This window comes from Dendronephthya gigantea, unplaced genomic scaffold (assembly GCF_004324835.1).
Source record: "Dendronephthya gigantea isolate DGI-Jeju-01 unplaced genomic scaffold, DenGig_1.0 000001F, whole genome shotgun sequence".
Taxonomy (NCBI): domain Eukaryota; kingdom Metazoa; phylum Cnidaria; class Anthozoa; order Malacalcyonacea; family Nephtheidae; genus Dendronephthya; species Dendronephthya gigantea.
Genome location: NW_021163011.1, coordinates 4,367,819 through 4,388,715, shown reverse-complemented (window position 1 = coordinate 4,388,715; position 20,897 = coordinate 4,367,819). Strand labels below are relative to the sequence as shown.

Below are 20,897 nucleotides of genomic sequence, written 5' to 3'. Positions count from 1 at the left end.
GCTCAATGATCGTTTCTCATGCAAAGTCCAAGTTAAAGGAGGGGTAACAATTGGGGTAACATATATCCGTTTTATTACCGCTATATTTGAACATCTCAATTTCATTTTGAGAGTACAATTTAAAAATATACTTGACATTTCTGAGCGTTTTTTTCTGAATTTTCAATCGTTTAAATAGGTACATTATTCGACATGATGATTGCATGACTTACATGAACGGATTATAATTACGTCTTTTTTGTCTGGTAAAACCGTTTGTAATTCTTGAATGGAATACGCCTCATGAAAGGTAGTGAACCATGGCTTTATATATTCCCGAATTCCAGAAAGTATACCAACTATGCAATCTAATATAGTGTGGCTAAAGAATTAGATTGATTATACCTATGAATATTGTTGTTAACCACTACACGTTAAATACTGATCAAGATTTAAAGAATAGATTGCCGGAGATGGCATAGACTAAGCACGCATGAAAAACTCTCATCCATTAATGAATTATATTTAGTTACTTAGCTTTCACTTCCAGTTTGTTTTTTAAATCAATAAAGATAGCTTTTTAATTCATGCTGTTTCATGACTAGTACGTCGCAGTGCATGATTTGTCAGCGCTATGCTTCCAAAAAGAATGGCCTTTTAATGTTTAATCGAATACATTCGGTAAGTCAATTAATCCATGGACATGGGCTTATACAGAATATTTGAACACATGACAGTATGTAGGTAATGTCAAGCCAAAGATGTACTCGTTAAATTTGGAAGTTTTTTGTGAATCTAAAATGTAAATCAGTATGAGGCTAAGGCTGGGCTAAGATGAAGTATTTCAGTAGTAATATCTCTTCCTTCCTGGAGAATTGCGGGCTTGCATTCAGTCATTTCAGTGGTTCTTTACTTCTTTATGATATTGCTATGGTGGCTATTGAGTTCACTGTGGCTATCACTATCAGGCTATGTATGTAAGAAAAAGAAATTACCAGTTGTTGAAACTTAGTTGTTCAAGTAGGAAATACGGTAAGCAGTAGAATTTTACAGATATGTATGCTAAATATTTTTTCACTATAAACCTCAAGACCTCAACCAGCCAGACATATTTTTGGACATTTATAGACTTTATAGGTAAATACGGCTTTATGTGGTGGCATCACTGGCATGTTTAGATATGATTTAAATGTTTTTGATTATGTGACTTTAGTCATGAAAAGCAGTACTTATGAAGGCCATAATACAATCTAATCAAATGTTAGTGGATGTGGCTACATAGCTGCCAGGTGGTCATCTAGTTTTTTCTCCTTATTGAATAAATAGCCAAGAAACCCCAATCTGAATTCTAACCTTATCTTAATTCTAAAGAAAAAGTCATCCGCCAGTCATTTGGTATTTTGTTAAATATTTTTGGTGATTTTATACTAGCAATCTAGTAACCTTGAACATAGGCAGCCCAAAAATAAGCATGCTCTATCAATGTTTAACATCCTAAATTAAAATTGCATATGCTCTAGCAGAAGTTGGCTACCTACTGTCTACATGGATATTGTACACATTTTTTTTGCCTTCCTATACTGTAAATGTTAATACTGAAAAACAAATGAGTACAGAAACAGAAATGTGTAAATTGACAATAATCTCAATACAATGATAGATTTCTGTTTATGAAATGTGATTTACATTTTCATAGAGTATTGTAAGCTGTGAAAACTGGATCGGTAGTAATTAGAAGTGTGAACAAATTGAAAAACTATGTATTGGCTGCATTCATTTCACTTTATGGATGTATTTCATTTTTGCAGTATATTGAAAAATGTCTTTCCATATTAAAAGCCTAAAAAGAGGTAAATGGAGATAAATTTATCTGCTTAAAAAATCTTTCAAAATATGTTTTCTCATACTGTTCATTTTTTACATGTGAAAGAGGTATGTTGTTTTCTCATGAACCAAACTCCTCCTTATCATCCAGAATGAAATGTTGCACTTTTTTCCTGTAGGTTAATTAATGAATCATGTACTTTTCATATTTTAGATCAATCATACAGTAGGTTGCTTGTTTTCAGTATCACCAATGCTACTTTCTGCTATGTTATGATTCCTTTGGGTAGCCTAGCTGTATATATGTTTACAGTTAGCCTACCCAAAAGTATTATTCATAGCACGTATACAAGGAAAGATATTTTTGGAGAAACAATGTAATTATGTAAATAACTATTTAGTCCAGCATGGAAAGAAAGATTAGCATGACAACCTGAAGTTATATCAGTAAAATTTGCATAGTTTTCTTGTCAGTGAATATTTAATGATTGCTATAGCTTTAGTGAATAAAATTTGCTGAGTTCTTTGTGGAACCATCATTATCAAAACGAGGTTTGATGTTTTTTGCAGAGCCTGAAATAGTAGTCAGCGGTTTTTGGACCCAATTCCGGTTATTCTGATCAAAGGAACAATCGCAATTTTCGTCAGTTTTTCGAAATTTCGAAATTCGGTTCAAAATACCTCGAAATGGTTCAAAACTGAGTAGAATTAAATTCCTTAATGAAAACAACGTTTTTGAACACATAATATCATACTTTGATGAATTTCAAAATTTCATGCAAATCGGTAACGCGGGACCAAAGGAAAAATCGCAATTTTCGTCGAAATTTCCAAATTTGGTTCAAAATACCTCAAAACAGTTCAAAAGTGAGTAGAATTACATTTGTTCATGCAAAAATGCATTTGAACACATAATATTATAGTTTGATAAATTTCAAATTTTCATGCAAATCGGAAAGGGGGACTAAAGGAAAAATCGCAATTTTCGTCAGTTTCGTCAAAATACCTCGAAATAGTTCAAAACTAAGTAGAATTAAATTCCTTCATGAAAACGATGAATTTGAACACATAAAATCATACTTTGATGAATTTCAAAATTTCAGGCATATCGGTGACGAAGGACCAAAGGAAAAATTGTGATTTTCCTCAGTGTTTCGAAATTTTCAAATTCGGTTTAAAATACCTCGAAATTGGTCAAAACTAAGTAAAATTACATGCCTTGATGAAAACAATGCATTTGAACAGATAATATCATACTTTGATGAATTTCAAAATTTCATGCAAATCGGAACGGGAATTGTTGTATTAGCCTTTCTCACGATGATGAATATGAGCGTATGACTTCGTAATTACAACGTAATAACGACTGTCTGTAATTACAACGTAATCGTGTATTCATCAGCCTCCACGGGTCAGATATAAAAAGGTAGCTTGAACTATATACATGTTATGTGACAGAATTGGCCAATCAGAATGGTGTTATATAAAGACGAATATGTAATGTAACACGTGATCAGTATATATACCCAATAGTGGGAGGAAGATTTAACATGTGACCGAGGGATGATGACGATGGGGTGATGTTAATCATGTTATACCTCTGCGACTGCAAATCGCCGCCATTCGATTTTGGCGTTGATGACAACGATGGCTTCGCTTTTAAAGAGAAAGAAATTAGAAACGCCTTATCGAAGTTACCGAAAAATTCTTTATAAGGTTTTGGCTTTCCTCAAAAAGAATAAAAGAGAAGAAGATTTCAAATTCTTTACCTACGGCTACATTCCAGCCAGGAATATGGATTGTACCATTGTAGATTATCTAATAAAGCTTGAGCAATCCAGTAATATCAGCATGAATGATTTACAATTGCCGTATGATTTTCTGATAAATTTCGACGATCCTGATTCAAGTCAAATATTGTCGGCAATCAGAGAATTTCAACGTCGACTAGACATTTTACAGATAATAAGCAATTCAGGCGGTAAGTCCAGTTTATCAATTTTATCCTTCCCCACACAACTATTTAAAGTACTGTGAAAAAATATGCTTGGAAAATAAGTCGTAAAGATATCTAGTCCAGTGAGCCATATACTGTTTAATTTATATCATATAGACTAGCTATTCAAAATTCGATCGCGAGGCTGACAGGCTGTTAGTTTCAAACAAAAGTCAAATGACTGTAAAAAGGGTTATATATGATGTATAAAAATATCATTATATACATGATGTATAAAAATATTATTTCTCGTATGATTTTAAGGATATAAAGACTATAAAGACGGGAATTCTACTCAAAACTGCATGGTCATATAAAGATTTAAACTTCAGACAATTTATATGACGCCATAGAATTCAACACTCGCGAGAGCTCCCGCAGAGTTCGAGGAAATTTAAATGTTTTCCCAGAACTATTGAATAATTCATTGTTAGGATTCAGTTCCAAATGCGCTTTTATAAGCTTGTCAATTCTAGTAAATTTTAGAAAAAAATTGTCTTTTTTAAATTTGCGATTCTATTTTTCCCATTATAGATGGCTCCATTTTCGAACCTGAAGTTGAAATTAAAAAATTCAAAGTTTCAAAGGAACTGGATGATTTACTAAAACGATGGGAAATTGAAATGGATGGTGCGGCACAAAATATGTCAAAGTTTGTGATTGAAAAGGTCTACAGCGAGGCTACCCAAAGGATTGCAAAACAAGTTGCATTGGAAAATAAACACGGCGAGGCACTTGTTATTGCAGAATTTCTAACCAGTGTTGAAGAAATGGCTTTCAACGTGACTGATAACTAATATAACGTTTGGAACAACATATTATAGATGTTTTAAAAAAACCCTTGTAGTTTATGTAGTGAAATGTTTATAACAAAAGGCAAAACTAGTCTGTCCGTCTATATATATATATATATTAATATATATATATATATATATATATATAATTATATATATATATATATATATATATATACTAGAGATGGTATACTTCAGTAGTTGTAACTTCACTGAAGATAATAAATTTCATTATGTAACCGCCTAAAAGGAGTGTCTTGTCATATACATTACCACAGTCATTTAATTTTATTCCACTAAATAACTACTTATTTGAATTGGCACACACCGAGAATTGACAGTGACTATGAACACGTGTATATTTACTGTAGAATGACGTCCTTCCTCATCTTGTTGCTAAAATCATGATATCATTTTTATAGTAATGGCGGCGACAGTTTTTTCCCCGTATCTCGCATAAAAGCTAGAGAATTGAGTCTTTTTTTCATTGGTCTTACTGCCTGAATTATTTCTCTTTTGTAGAGTATATATAACTGCGATATATAAGTTAACCAACGACGTTGGAATTCTGCATGTAATCGCACAGTAGCCCGCTAACAGGCGCGCACGCCGTAGTATGCAATTATATGTGTATTGTTTCAAAAATATAAGTAAGACCATCAAACCATTTAAATCATGAGTTTTCGCGGTCGCAACGTATGAATAGTATCAAGTATACAACCATGTTGCAAATAGATTATGGTGGTCATAGGACATAACCTTTGTGGATTCTGATAAACGAATTGCCCTGCCCTGACAGCATGTATATTTAAAAAAAACCCATATGATACAATTATATTTTTATAATCTCGTGGGGTCCAAATCCGCGAGAAAAGTTCAAATCCTCTAGGAAATCTGGACCACACAAGAGTAAATACGTTTCGCTGTATGGAAAAAAATCGTTTGGCATATTCGTCTACATAGTTCGTCTAGATAGTTAATATATAGTTTTTCCTCTGTTTATACTCAGACAAGTGATCTGTCAAGGCTAGTTTCCACTCAGGAAAAATCTTCTTTAGATCGGAACGGAAAGGAAAATTTCCTTTTTTCGGTGAGCTCTCAGGCGGCGTTTATACAAAGGAAACTTTCCTGTCCTGTCCGATCTAAAAGAGAATTTTCCTGAGTGTAAACTAGCCTTCAGACAGATCATCGTTCAGACCGATAAATAAATGCGTACATTGCATGTGAAATTCCTGACAGCAAATATACAGTACAATTACCTTTCATAGAGATTATCCTCAGTGCTCCTTAATTTGCTTTCTTTTGTCTTTAATGCTGTAAGACACATGTTGAAGGACACGGTCAATAGCTTTTATTCTCATATTAAATAAGCGGAACTTTATACGTCGCATTTTGGATAATAGATAATGAAGTGGTAATGAAGCCGAATGGAGTTGATCATCTCATTATCTATTGTTTGAATTGCACACGATGCCACCAAAATGCGACGTATAACCTAGGCCTTATACTGATTACATTAAATCAATTAAACAACAATTCAAATTCTCTATCTCAGAGGTGAATCACAACAAAAGATCGGCTTTTTTCGAGGGTAAATTTTTTCGGAACACTGTAATGTCAATCTTTCCCGGCCCGTACTATGCATAAGAATTATCATATTATTTTAAATGATAAGATTATCCAATCAGAAGCATAGTTAAACTGTCAGGCCGGGTGTGTTTACCCAATAGCATGGCTTCATTTTCTGAGTTGACAGAAAGACATAGAAAGTGTTTAAAATTAATCATTGCCATCATTTGGGCACTGGCCTTCGAAGCATCAACATTAAATACCTTGTTACTCTTAGACGTGAAAATTTCGACTGAAATTGCTATCAATGCCTTTTGCCCCTTTACAGAAGAGAAGTTCAATATCTCTGCCGCCCTGTCGTTTGTCCAAGAACAGGTAATTTGCTTTTGCTTTATACGGATTTCTGCTTGTTTATATTATGAGGGGCAGACTTTCACACACGTGATCCAATTTTACCTCGTGGTAATGCTCCGCTTTGAAAATTTTTTTATCACACTAACGTGGCTTTTTATTCTTTCCACGCAGAATTCTGACAACTCAGTTATAAAGCCAGGCTAAATTCACTATACCAATGGATAATTGACCAATGAACTGTGGCTGAATTGGTTCAAGATAACTCGCCTTTAAAGAGAGAGAGCATGTCTAGGTTCTTCTCGGAACGAACTCAGTGAAATGAAAAAGGTAATATATCCCTAATCGTATAAGATTAAAGGAGTTTGGATGTCGCACAATGCACGTGCATCATATCCGCTAACATTCACTTAAATTTCAAGCAAATATATAATATCGCTGCATTTTGTTCTTTTATGCTATAGCAGGAAATTAACGTTGCTTTTTCTTTTCAGGTCGGGTTTAAGGCTAAAGCCAAACTATAAAAGAGGAAATGTAGCGGGCAAGAAATTAACCACCGTAAATTACCTACCACACACTACATGAAACTGCCCGAGATGACTCGCGTTTGCACAAAACCGAGAAGACAGCAAGTCTAAAGCTGCTCTTCTACACTTGCTGCTGAGATGAACAGGTAAATTGTCTAATTTAACTGTCCTTATTTATTCATATGCATGCTAGAAGATAGGAAAGTTTAAACGCTTGATCGGGGCTATATATACTTGCCTCTTGCGCTCTTTCATCTGCCGAATGCAATTATTTAAACGAAAAATCTCTTTTAAATACCGATTTAAGTTTGTAAAATTGAAGGAAACTGTTTGAAAATCCGTGCTTAATAAGCATCACCTTTTTCCTTTATTTCAGGTGAAGATTTAGCGAGTTAAAGCCATTTTAGCGAGTCAAACGATGATGACGGATAAACCTGTTCATGGTGAAATGTAAGTATTAAATTAAACAATTGAATTTTTAACAGATAAAGCGAACAATGGGGAGCTTAAGGCCTGGTTCCACACTAGCTCCTAAGAATCGGGGATCCATTGTATTAATTTCTGATAGACAAAGCAGTTTGCGCACCAGCGACCTCCGACAAAGGGGATCCCAGATTCTTAGGACAAGTGTGAACCAGGCCTAGATTTAGGACGGGAATGACGACGGCTATAATATAAAGGCAAAAAATAATCGAATCAGGCATGCATAATTAACAGGAATTTTGAGACTCTGCGTGCCTTCATTCATCAACGCAACCAGATTTTTTACGCAAAATTCTCAATTCAAATTTTTTACGCAAAATTCTCAATTCAAATTTTTTACCTGCGTTTGACTATTTTCCTATAAAGGAAAGCATATATTAATATCGTTGCATTTTGATTAGATTACGCTTATCTTTCTTAAATCCTATTTCAGGTTGATCCGCAAATGTGTTATAAATCACAACTCCATTCAGCCATAGCCTAACCGACGAGCGAAAACGACGCCAAAACGACGTTAAAAGTTGGTAGATCTAAACGGCGGCGTAACGGCGATGTTCCCCGACATCGTTTCAGGTTAGAGTAGCCTGGTGGTCAAAAAATGTGCATGCAGGGTAGGATGTGATTTCACACGGAAAAATATCAGTTAACTGTATGCTCTGGCCACCAGGAACATAGCTAATGCATGGTGCACGTGTCATGAATTTGCATGTTAGTAAATAAGTTTTAAGCAATTCGGTTATAGCATCCGGCTTCGCGCTTAGGCTTGCTTGATAAAATAAATTTTTAAAATAAATTGTTTTAACTAAGCTTATATGAAAAATAAATGGCTAAAAAGCCATGAACACGAACATAAGTCACAGCCTCGAATGGCAAACATGATCCCATAGGTCCTTCCTTGGTTCCATCTCTCGGAACGCTACATACACTATTTCGGTGCATACACACGGGTACATACAAAACAATATAGCCTCCTATGGCAAATCTTGAACATTATCCCAGGTTGTTTCTTGGTTCTGTCTCTCATTCTCTCTTGTCTTGATTGAAATAATCTTGTCCGGTGTTTTGCGGCTTTCGGAATATAATTTATAGTCGTAGACTGTAAAATTGTCATTAATCATGGCCACTGAACTAATAACAGGCATAATCCCCGCATTTAGTTTTCGGTAACTCCGGTTGTAAAATTATTAATAAATAATTGTGAAACGATGTAAATATACAAATATCTTGCCAAACTATACTGAGTATATTTGTTATAAATTAAATTGAATTCCATACCTAGCTATATATTGTAAAAAATACACGCGCTTTGTAACACACAATGTAATTAGCAGATATTATACACATGAAATATATTGCCTTATATATATTGACCATGCATGTTACCAGTTACCTACCGTACGTAAGTTACTGTAGTTTATACAAATTAAGAGACAAAAATGAGCAAATATACATTAACAAGAACCATGCAAACCATATATAGCCTTGAATGGCAGACATAACCCAGTAGGCTTCTATAAGTTCTATATTTTCTTGTATCTCGATCGTTTACGTCAAGTTAATGTAGTTTTTACAAGTTAAGAGGCAAAAATTAGCAAATACATTAATAAGAACCAAGCAAACCATAGCCTTTAATGGCAGATATAATCCAGTAGGCTTCTTCTATAGGTTCCATCTTCTTGTATCTCGTTTACGTAAGGTTACTCTAGTTCAAACAAATTAAGAGACAAACATGAGCAAATATACATTAATGCATGAAAAACAGGCAAACCATAGCCTTTAATGGCAGACATAATCCAGTAGGCTTCTTCTAGCTTCCATCTTCTTGTATCTCGTTTACGTAAGGTTACTCTAGTTCAAACAAATTAAGAGACAAACATGAGCAAATATACATTAATGCATGAAAAACAGGCAAACCATAGCCTTTATGACAGACATAATCCAGTAGGCTTCTTCTAGGTTTCATCTTCTTATATCTCGTTTACGTCAAGTTACTGTAGTTCTTACAAATTCAGAGACATAAATGAGCAGATATGTACATTAGTAAGAACCATGCATGCAAACCATAGCCTTTATGACAGACATAATCCAGTAGGCTTCTTCTATAGGTTCCATCTTCTTGTATCGCGTTTACGTCAAGTTACTGTAGTTCTTACAAATTCAGAGACATAAATGAGCAGATATGTACATTAGTAAGAACCATGCATGCAAACCATAGCCTTTAATGGCAGACATATATCCAGTATAGGCTTCTTCTAGGTTCCAGCTTGTATCTCGTTTACGTAAAGTTACTCTAGTTCAAACAAATTAAGAGACAAACATGAGCAAATATTCATTAATGCATGAAAACCATGCAAACCAGTATTTAAGAAATAACAATTTAAATTATTATTCTGTCCTACTATAATTCTGAAATACATTAATCTATCAACCTGATTAAGATGCACAACACGCAGTGTATATAACAATGTGTATATACAGGTTATGAAAAAAAGCAAAACATGTTCTTAATGCGAACTTAAAAAAAGGGAAGGTAGTGATGCGTATCTGCCATCAGTCATCTCATGCATGCAATATACGCGTTATGCATTCTTACTGTTTACAGAAACTAATTGAGACAAACATGGGCAGTGGCACTGCAACATTATTATTTTTCTAAGTTCTCTGTGAGACTTCCAATCATTTAGCTTATAATCGAGCAGTGCTTATGAAAAGAAAGGCGCCACTTTTCGTCTGTACTGTTTGACTTTGCTGAGTGAGTCGAAGTGTTATCAGGCATCTTGGGATATCTAATAACGCTGCAGTGTTATTTTCGGCGCTGTTTCTATAAGGGCAGCTTGCCTTCGACTATATGCCTTGGCGCCAAAAATAAATGTTCATTGAATTTTTCAGACCAAAAAAATTAAATTCAGTGCTGCTTCTACACGGGCAGTTTGCATGCTTGGCTAGGTTTTTAAGAAAAAATTTTGTACTGTTGCGTCACAGTGTGCAGCTTTGTCGCTTTGGCTATATGCCTTGGCCAGAAAAATGTGAAGTCAATTTCTCAGGAAAAATCTTTTCGCCAACTGCTGTGTTTCTTTACTGAAATGTGCAGTTATGAGGGTTTCAAGGAAAATTCATGCATTTGATTTGCAAGGGAAACTTGCTTTATAGCTGTCTTTTTAAAATTTATGTTCATGACTAAATATTTCGAACTAATCCCTGAAATATTGATGCGCACTGTGACAATTAAAAACGAAACTCTTAACAACACTGCCCATATGGATTTGTCAGTGGAGTACTCATTTTTTAGTATTTAGACAAAACAGGACTTGCATGAGTGTTCTGCACTCGGTATATATAGCGGAAAATTTTCATCGTGATAAGATAGTTTACTGTATGAAATAAGCACATGCAAGGTTTAACAAAGGGGGCATGAATAGAATAATTATTGCACATATTGGTCAATGCGTTAGTCTTAAGCACTATATGAAACATTTTAAAAAGCATTCCCTAAGAACACTTTCATCAGTTACATGCACACATGGCAAATTGAAATGTGTATATATTGTATAGAATAATCTTAGGCACCACCAACTTTGTAACCGGTCTTGCATGGTCGGAATATAATACTCACCGCACATGTAAATATATTGTATTTCAGTAGTGCATAATTTATGTAGAGTACACACACGCTTTTGTAACACATGCATAGGAGATTATTAATTAATAAAAGTAGGAAAAAAAACATTCCGTTTCCTTGTCTCTTGATTTATAAGCTATTTTAATCTTACCTTACCACAAATGTATTTTTGTAACTTGTCTTTAACATAATACTCAAAATTGTAAATATATTGTATCTGGGTCAGTGTATTTTTGCACGCTTTGTAATACATACATATATGACAGTGTTAATAAAATGTCAGATTTTGCCTACTTTGTCTTCGTGTTTTATTCCGGCTTTCGACGAGGGTTTTCCTCCAGGATCTCTGGTTTCCCTCGTATTCAAAACAGTGTCCGTGTTCGGAACCGCGTTTATGGTTGGTTTTCCATTCAAAAATCAAACTTTCGGCGAACAAAATTTTTTTCTGCGTGAAAGCTGTGATATATACACGTATAGGTTTAGCTCTACATCCATTTTGAAGACATTTGAAAATTTTAATTGTGTATGGACACACTTGAAATTGTCCAAGGTCTTCAAAATCCCATTTTACGTAAGTTATTCTCGACAGAAAGTTTAGAATGTTTCGCAGCCCTGCACTGGGGAGTTTTGCCATGTTGCGTTGTGCACCCCTTTAAATGCATGCAAAAAAAATAAAATGAGCCTAAATTTATGGAACCTGACTGTACAAAAACACGGTTACTGGGTTAAATTCCCGGTACACTGTTCCCTTTCGGAAACAATTGAAAGCATATATGGATAGATTTTACCCCAATTGTAGTTATAATGACCTAACAGTGGAGTCCTAAAGCAACGCGTTGAAGTTGGTATACGTGAGACCTGGGTACGAAGTGCGTGAAAATTGAACTGTCTATATCGAATTTATTCAACAAGTATTTCGAAGTTCATAACAAAGATTTTGGAGACTTAAGGACGAAATAAGTCCAAGAAAACCGAGTAAAACTTGCAAAAAAAAGAACGTCTATACGCAGTTGGCGCGGCAGACAATAATAAACGATGGCCTGACAACAAATACTTTGGCTGAACAGAAGATACAATGATCCCCACGGCTGTCAATGAAAAGGTTTATGATAAGGAGTTTTGTAAAACTTTATTACTAATATTAAGGATAAGGGTAACACCTCCTGAAATCGTATATTTTTTTTAAGAGAAAAAATATTGAGTAAATTGTGATTTGTGTAAAAAACATGTAAATTGTTATGATTCAGCTGTCCTCGTTATCTGACAGGAGTATGAATACAGACTTTTTATTAATTGGGATTATGGAAATAGGAGAGAGAGCTTAAAAAACTGATGAGAACAACAGAGAAGTTACATTCTAAAAAAATATTTGTACTAAATAACACACCAAGGTGTGCTTAAAAAAAAACATTCATGTTATATTATAGCACACAAGATGTTCTGCCAAAGCAATACGAGCAATAAAAGAATTCCACGCACGCACCTGACAGTAATAGTTTAGCTTTTTAAAGGAAATAAAATTTGTAAATTTTCAAAGATTTTAAAAACTCGGTATATATATTAGAATCCTAGGGTATCGAGATAGTACCACTTGCATGGGTATATGTTAACATTTTAGAAAACACTAGTATATATGTCAATACTAGTATATAAGTCGCTATAGAATATATATATGTCCGGCAAATTTTAAAAATTTTGAAAATTTAAAAAAACTTTATAATTCTGACATAATTGTACCAAAGCCCTTCTAAAATTTTTAACATTTAATTTTTGACATATTTACTAGTGTTTTTTATAAAGTTTTAACTTTCTAAAAATTTTGATATATATAGCTGTGTTTCTTTAAACTTTTAAAATTTTTTAATATTTAAATTTTTTCACATATATGTTAGTTTTTTTAAAATTTTAAAAAAGACTAAAGGCCCCGTATACAGGCTGTATAAAAAAGGGAAACACTTAATATTCATGAATATCCAATGTTTTTTACCACAATACAAGGCTGACAAGCCATTGCAATCCCGATCCCAGAGGCCTAAAATCTGTTGTGTTTATTATTAACAATATGAATTTTAGAATATTAAGTGTTTCCTTTTTTTGATACACCCTGTACTCGAGCGATTTTTTCTGTGATTTTCTCCTTTTGATGTTAAAGAGTTGATAGTTTTTCGCATATATACTAGTCTTCAAAAATTTGACATATACCGGCTCAGGTATTTTTAAATTTTTTCACATGTATATTTTCCTTTTTTTATTTTTTAAGGGGGTCTGACAGTCTAAAAATTATTTTCTTTGACTTTGGATAACATTAAACTTTAGTCCTCTTACATTACTAAGCAAGATAATCTGAGCTGAAGAAGAGTTGTATGAATGTGCAGTCACCATAGTTAGGAACACCAGACACACCCAATAATGGACGACATCAGAAACTCGATAACTAACCAGGTTTTAACGCTAGAACACGGAATTGAGAATTTTCGTTTGCTACGAAAAGCGCAAAAAACGTTTTGCATATGTTTATTAACAAATAGATTACAATGAACCGTTGTCTGTTCAGTTATAGATACACGGTATGACGTCATATGTGATAAGAACAAAAAAAGTGGCCACGAGCCGCCGGGGCGAGTGGTGACTCTTTTGTTCTTATCACATATGGCGTCATACCGTGTATCTATAACTGAACAGACAACGGTTCATTGTAATCTATTTGTTTTATATAATAAAACTGAAAAAAATCCAAAATTAATTGAATTATTTGTTTGCAATTTAAAAACAAGAAAATTGCTGTGACGTCATTCCGTGCGTCTGTCCTCTTATAGATCATGGCTCTCGACCAATGAAATTGCTTGAATTCTTTACGTTATTATATAATAAATTATAGAGAACAATACTATAGAACAATAAAACAATAGAATACACTAATCGACCCTCTTGTTTGCTCGGGGTAAAACCGTAATCAATATAACTTTTCGTTTAATTCTCGCGTTCGTTATACGGGTCTTATACATTTTTTTGAAAGAAAATACGAAGGATCGATTAGGGAGAGATTTAAGATTGCATGCCTTGAACTTTTAAAACAGGATAAATCGTGATTTTTAGTGTAGTAGACCACCTTAAAGATTTCGATCATTTGACATGCCTAAGTATTTTTAAAATTTTTCACATATATGCATGCTACTTTTTAACATTCTCGTGATTAAAACCTTTTTAAAAATTTCAACAGATACCCAAGTATTTTTAAATGTTTTCACATATATGCTAATGTAAAAATATGGTCTAATAACTCATAATAATATCTCAATACATATATTGTTAACTTTCGACACTATGTACAATAAAAAGGTAAAAAGATAAAAGCTAAGGCAATCATTTGTTTACATGGCGATTTGTTTGTTGAAAAGGTCCGAAAGACGAAACTAGTACTTTTAATCGCCTTACCTTTTATCTTTTTACCTTTTTATTGTACATAGTGTCGAAAGTTAACAATATATGTATTGAGATATTATTATAAGTTTGAGCAAAACTTTCTTGACTGCAGCAACAGATATATCTAGACATGGTCTAATAACTAAATAACTAAAAATATTTAAATACTGTCAAATCTTGGACAGTTATACTATAGTGTTTTTAAAAATTTTAAACATTTTAAAACAGCAGTAAAGCGGGTATGTGAAAATTTAAAAATTTATACATACTAGTGTTCACATATATATATACTAGTGTTCTTTCAACTTTTCAATTTTTGAAATTTATATTTACAGATACTCAAGTATTGTTAAAGTTTTTAAAATTGAAAATTTTTCACATATATACTAGTTTTTTTTTAATTTTAAAATTTTTTTAAATTTTTCACATATATCCTGCCTTTTTCAAAATTTAACAGAATATTTGAAATATTTACAATATTTTTAAATTTTCCATATATACTAGTGTTTCTGAATTTTGAAAACATTTTTACATATATCCTACTTTTACCCAATTACTCTTATAAAAATTAAATTTTTTTACATATATGCTACCTTTTCAAAAATTTTTTAAAGTTTTCATTTTGTCAAAATATTTGGAATTTTTAAAATTTTTGACACATATTATAATATTTTTAAACTTTTTCACATATACCCCACTTTTTGAAAATTTTGAAAACTTTAAAAAACATCAGTATATTCGGATATGTGAAGCATTTTCACATACATACTAATGCTTTTTAAAACCCAAGTATTTTTAAAAATTTAAAATTTTTTACATACATACTAGTGTTTTTTAAAAATTTTTTGAAATATTAGGAAATAAACCACTGAAAATAACAGTCAACGTGCTAAAAATGGCATCAAATGTTTTCTACGACTAATCATTTCAGTTTTTAAGCATATTTGGTTAATTTTTTGGGAACATTAAAAACGTCGTCAATTTTCGCTTAAATAGTAAGGACCTACTCTCCCCACACTGAGTGATGACATATATTCTGAGCCTTTGACTCTTGGAGTCACACCCACTGCGTTTTCTGGTCTCTGTGCACTTCTTGCAACCTTAGCGGGGTGCTGTGAGTTTTTGTATAATAATATAACATTGTTATCAACAAATGGTCTGATGGCCCAGTCGTTAAGGCTACGGGCTACCAGGTTGTAAGAGTAGGTTCGAATCCTGCATGGGAAGGGTTCGATTTTTCTACCCGAAATTACTATTTAATTCAAAATTCGTCGAAAAGGATTTAGTCAAATAAAGAACAATAGCTTTCGACAAATGATGTGGTGGTCTAGTGGTTAAGGCGTTCGTCTCTCAATCCGAAGCCGACGTTTCAACTCCTGGCAATGCAAAAAAATTAACCTGAAAAATTTCGTTGTGATTTGGAAACTTTTAAAACCAGTTAGTTAAAAGACTCCTTGAACTTTCGGAAAGCCTGTGTAAAATTGAAAAATGTTTGAAATAAAAAAACTGAAAAAAGCGTTTAAAAGTACTTTAAAATTTAAAAAAAAAGCACAAGTAAAAAAAGATTAAAATATGTGTCTTCTAAAACGATTGAAAATAAAAGTCGGAAAAAAAAATTTAAAAATGTCCCGCTTTTAAAAAACTCACGTTACTTACCTTGATTTTTTTTCACGAAAATTTGACAGGGTGATTTTCTCGAGAGTGAAAAAATTTAATTTTTTTCACTTTTTTGAAATTCTCTTAGATTTTTTTCTTTTAGAAAAAGTATTTTGTCTTGGGCTACCTGTGTCTGTCTTGGGCTACCTGTATCTGGCTTGACACAGGTAGCCCAAGACAAAAACTTTCGCGTCAAAAAAAAAATCTAAGAGAATTTCAAAAAAGTGAAAAAAATTAAATTTTTTCAGTCTCGAGAAAATCACCCTGTCAAATTTTCGTGAAAAAAAATTAAGTTAAGTAAACATGAGTTTTTTAAAAGCGGGAAATTGTTAATTTTTTTCCCGTCTGACTCTCTTCATTTTCAGACTTTTTAGAAGACATGTGTTTTTAAAACTTATTTTACTTGTGCGTTTCTTTCAATTTTCAGGTACTTTTGAACGCAATAATTTTTTTTGTGTTTTTTTATTTCAAATTTTTTTCAATTTACAGTCTTTTGGAAAGGCCGAAAAGCCTTTTAACTGTTTTAAACATTCCAAATCACATCGAAATTATTCAGGCTAATTTTGTTGCATTGCCAGGAGTTGAACGTTTGTCCTCGGATTGAGAGACGAACGTCTTAACCACTAGACCACTGCGTCATTTGTCGAAAGCTATTGTTCTCTATTTAACCTAATCCTTTTCCATAAATTTTAAATTAAATAGTAACCTCGGTGGGAAAAATCGAACCTTTCCCATGCAGGATTCGAACCTACCCTTATAACCTGGTAGGCGGTAGCCTTAACCACTGGGCCATCGGATTGTATGTCGTTAGCAGCCTTAATATATACGTCCTCCCGGTAGCCCAGTGGTTAAGGCTACGGCCTACCAGGTTGTAAGGGTAAGTTCGAATCCTGCATGGGAAAGGTCGATTTTTCCCACCGAAGTTACTATTTAATTTAAAATTCATCGAAAAGGATTAGGTCAAATAGAGAACAATAGCTTTCGACAAATGACGCAGTGGTCTAGTGGTTAAGACGTTCGTCTCTCAATTCGAGGACAAACGTTCAACTCCTGGCAATGCAACAAAATTAGCCTGAATAATTTCGATGTGATTTGGAATGTTTAAAACAGTTAAAAGGCTTTTCGGCCTTTCCAAAAGACTGTAAATTGAAAAAAATTTGAAATAAAAAAACACAAAAAAAATTATTGCGTTCAAAAGTACCTGAAAATTGAAAGAAGCGCACACAAGTAAAATAAGTTTTAAAAACACATGTCTTCTAAAAAGCCTGAAAATGAAGAAAGTCAGACGAAAAAAAAAATAACAATTTCCCGCTTTTAAAAAACTCATGTTTACTTAACTTAATTTTTTTTCACGAAAATTTGACAGGGTGATTTTCTCGAGACTGAAAAAATTTAATTTTTTTCACTTTTTTGAAATTATCTTAGATTTTTTTTTGGACGCGAAAGTATTTTGTCTTGGACTACCTGTGTCAAGCCAGATACAGGTAGCCCAAGACAGACACAGGTAGCCCAAGACAAAATACTTTTTCTAAAAGAAAAAAATCTAAGAGAATTTCAAAAAAGTGAAAAAAATTAAATTTTTTCACTCTCGAGAAAATCACCCTGTCAAATTTTCGTGAAAAAAAAGGTAGGTAAACATGTGTTTTTTAAAAGCGGGAAATTTTTAATTTTTTTTCTGTCTTTAAATTTTCAGCCTTTTAGAAAACACATGTTTTTAAATTGTTTTTACTTATGCTTTTTTTTCAATTTTCAAGTACTTTTGAACGCGAGAATTTTTCTTCAGTTTTTTTATTTCAAACTTTTTTTCAATTTACAGTCTTCTCCGAAAGTCCGAGGAGTGTTTTAACTGCTTTAAAATTTGCAAATCACACCGAAATTTTTCAGTTTAATTTTTTTGCTTTGCTAGGAGTTGAAACGTCGGCCTTGAAATAAGAGACGAACGCTTTAACCACTAGACCACCACATCATTTGTCGAAAGCTATTGTTCTTTATTTGACTAAATCCTTTTCGACGAATTTTAAATTAAATAGTAATTTCGGGTGGAAAAATTGAACCTTTCCCATGCAGGATTCGAACCTACGGTTACAACCTGGCAGGCCGTAGCCTTAACCACTCGACCACCGGATCGTACGTTGATACCAACCTTTTATTATTCTTTTATTATAAATATTATTCTGTATAACTGTTTTAAACCTTCCAAATCACACCGAAATTTTTCAAGCTAATTTTTTTTGCTTTGGGTTGAAACATTTTTCCTCGGATTGAGGGACCAACGTCTTAACCACTAGACCACCACATGACATTTGTCGAAAGCTATTGTTCTTTATTTGACCTAATCCTTTTCGAGGAGTTTGAAAAAAAACAATCGAACCTTTCCCAAGCAGGGACCGAACCTAGGCATACAACATCGCAGGGTCGTAGCCTTAACCACTAGGCCACCGGGACTAGTGTCAATACCATCTTTATATTATTATACAAACTAGCCGACAACACCCCGTTAAAAGTTGCAAGGAATACGCAGAGACCAAAAATTAAAAGCAGTGGATATGACTCCAAGAGTCGAAGGCTTTGTAGTTAGTATACTATGACATCGCTCAATGAGGTGATTGTGGGACGACTTTATCAATGTTCGAAAAACGAACCAAATATGCTCAAAAACCAAAGAGTTTTGTCCTAGGAAACATTTGAAGCCATTCTCAGCATGTTGTCACATTTTTAGAAAATTTTCGAAAATCGTCAATTTCGGCTAAAAGGCTACCTCATAATATTTCGCCAAAACCAAATACAATACATGCTAAAAACCAAAGAGATGAGTCCTAATCAGTATTTAAAGCTATTTTGAGAAACATTTTCAAAAATCGTCAATTTTGGCCAAAATGGTAAAAAGTACTCCTTACCATTTTGGGCGAAGTTCGCGAATTTTTTAATGTTCCAAAAACAAACGAAAATATGTTAAAAAACCTTCTTACTAAATATTTGAATCTATTTTCAGCATAGTAAATATTTGAAGCAATCTTCAAATTTTCGAATATCGTCAATTTTGGCCAAAATGGTAAGAGTTTTTGTCTTAGTAAATATTTAATTAACAAAATGTGTAGACATGCTGAAATTGGTTTCAAATATTTATCCTCTTAATATTTTTAACCTCTTTCGTTTTTCAGCGTATTATAGGTTCGTTTTTATGACATTAAAAAATTCCTCAATTACGGACAAAATGATAAGGTAAAAATTATCAAAATACAGTTTAAACTACATCGAAATGGTTTGAAACTAAGTGTACGTACATTCTTTCAGGAAAACAAAAAACAATACAACAGAACCGATTATACTACGCGAAATATTCTGCATTTTTGTGAGTGTGCATGATTTACCACCCAGCCCTACTAGCAGATAATAAATACCCTGCAAGTTTATTTCATTTCTAGGCCGTCGATACTATTATTAGTCCATTCGACTGCAGGAAGTATATTTGGTGTATACTAACCAGCCCAATAATTTCATTGAATTAACTTTTCGAGAAACCTTGAGAAATATTTGCCATTGAAGTCATTGAACTGGAGTAACCTTTCTGCCTAGACCTGCAAGGTCCCTGCTCTTCATTGTTCTAATGAAGGAATGCAATTCTACACAGTTTTGAAGCATTTGGAGGTATTTTGAACCGAATTTTGAAATTTTAAAAAACTGAAGAAAATTACGATTTTTCCTTTGGTCCCCCGATACCGATTTTTCTGAAATTTTGAAATTTGTGAAAATATGATTTTATGTGTTCAAATGGATTGTTTTCATCAAGGAATGTAATTCTACTTAGTTTTGAACCATTTCGAGGTATTTTGAACCGAATTTTGAAATTTCGAAAAACTGACGAAAATTACGATTTTTCCTTTGGTCCCCCGTTACCGATTTGCACGAATTTTTGAAATTTGTGAAAGTATTATTTTATGTGTTCAAATGGATTGTTTTCATGAAGGAATGTAATTTTACTCAGTGTTGAAGCATTTCGAACCGAACTTTTAAACTTCGAAAAACTGACGAAAATTACGATTTTTCCTTTGGTGCCCCGTTACCGATTTTTCTGAAATCTTGAAATTTGTGAAAGTATGATTTTATGTCTTTAAATGGATTGTTTTCATGAAGGAATGTAATTCTAATCAGTTTTGAATCATTTGGAGGTATTTTGAACCGAATTTTCAAATTTCGAAAAACTGACGAAAAGTACGATTTTTCCTTTCGTCCCCCGTTACCGATTTTTCTGAAATCTTGAAATTTGTGAAAGTATGATTTTATGTGTTCAAATGGAGTGTTTTCATGCAGAAATGTCCCCTGTTACCGATTTGCATGAATTTTTGAAATTTGTGAAAGTATTATTTTGAGTTCAAATGGATTGTTTTCATGAAGGAATGTAATTCTAATCATTTTGAAGCATTTCGAGGTATTTTGAAGCGAATTTTTAAATTTCGAAAAACTGATGAAAATTACGATTTTCCTTTCGTCGCCCGTTACAGACTTTTCTGAAATTTTGAGATTTGTGAAAGTATGATTTTTTGTGTTCAAATGGACACGTTGGTCATATTCGGCAAATTTTCTCCCGGTAAAGAGGGCTCAGTTTTTCAGCGGTTTTCGCATAAAAAATTAAAAGCTTTTCGTTTTACGCCTTGCTCTCAATTTTATGTAAGTTG

At 33.1% G+C, this 20,897-nt stretch overlaps 1 protein-coding gene across 1 annotated transcript; it reads left to right on the top strand.

The window, feature by feature from the left end:
• The first annotated feature begins 2,148 nt into the window (after positions 1 to 2,148).
• LOC114527578 lies at positions 2,149 to 4,687 on the top strand. The gene is made up of 2 exons (XM_028549273.1): positions 2,149 to 3,784; positions 4,334 to 4,687. The coding sequence occupies exons 1-2, from the start codon at positions 3,442 to 3,444 to the stop codon at positions 4,594 to 4,596; spliced, it is 606 nt and encodes a 201-aa protein (XP_028405074.1). The 5' UTR covers positions 2,149 to 3,441; the 3' UTR covers positions 4,597 to 4,687.
• The last annotated feature ends 16,210 nt before the right edge of the window (positions 4,688 to 20,897 follow it).

What these genes read in the sequence shown, in the direction of transcription:
- LOC114527578 (XM_028549273.1), top strand. Translation starts at nt 3,442, where the DNA reads ATGACAACGATGGCTTCGCTTTTAAAGAGAAAGAAATTAGAAACGCCT. An exon ending in GATAATAAGCAATTCAGGCG is followed by an intron (nt 3,785 to 4,333) that starts GTAAGTCCAGTT and finishes TTCCCATTATAG; the next exon opens with ATGGCTCCATTTTCGAACCT.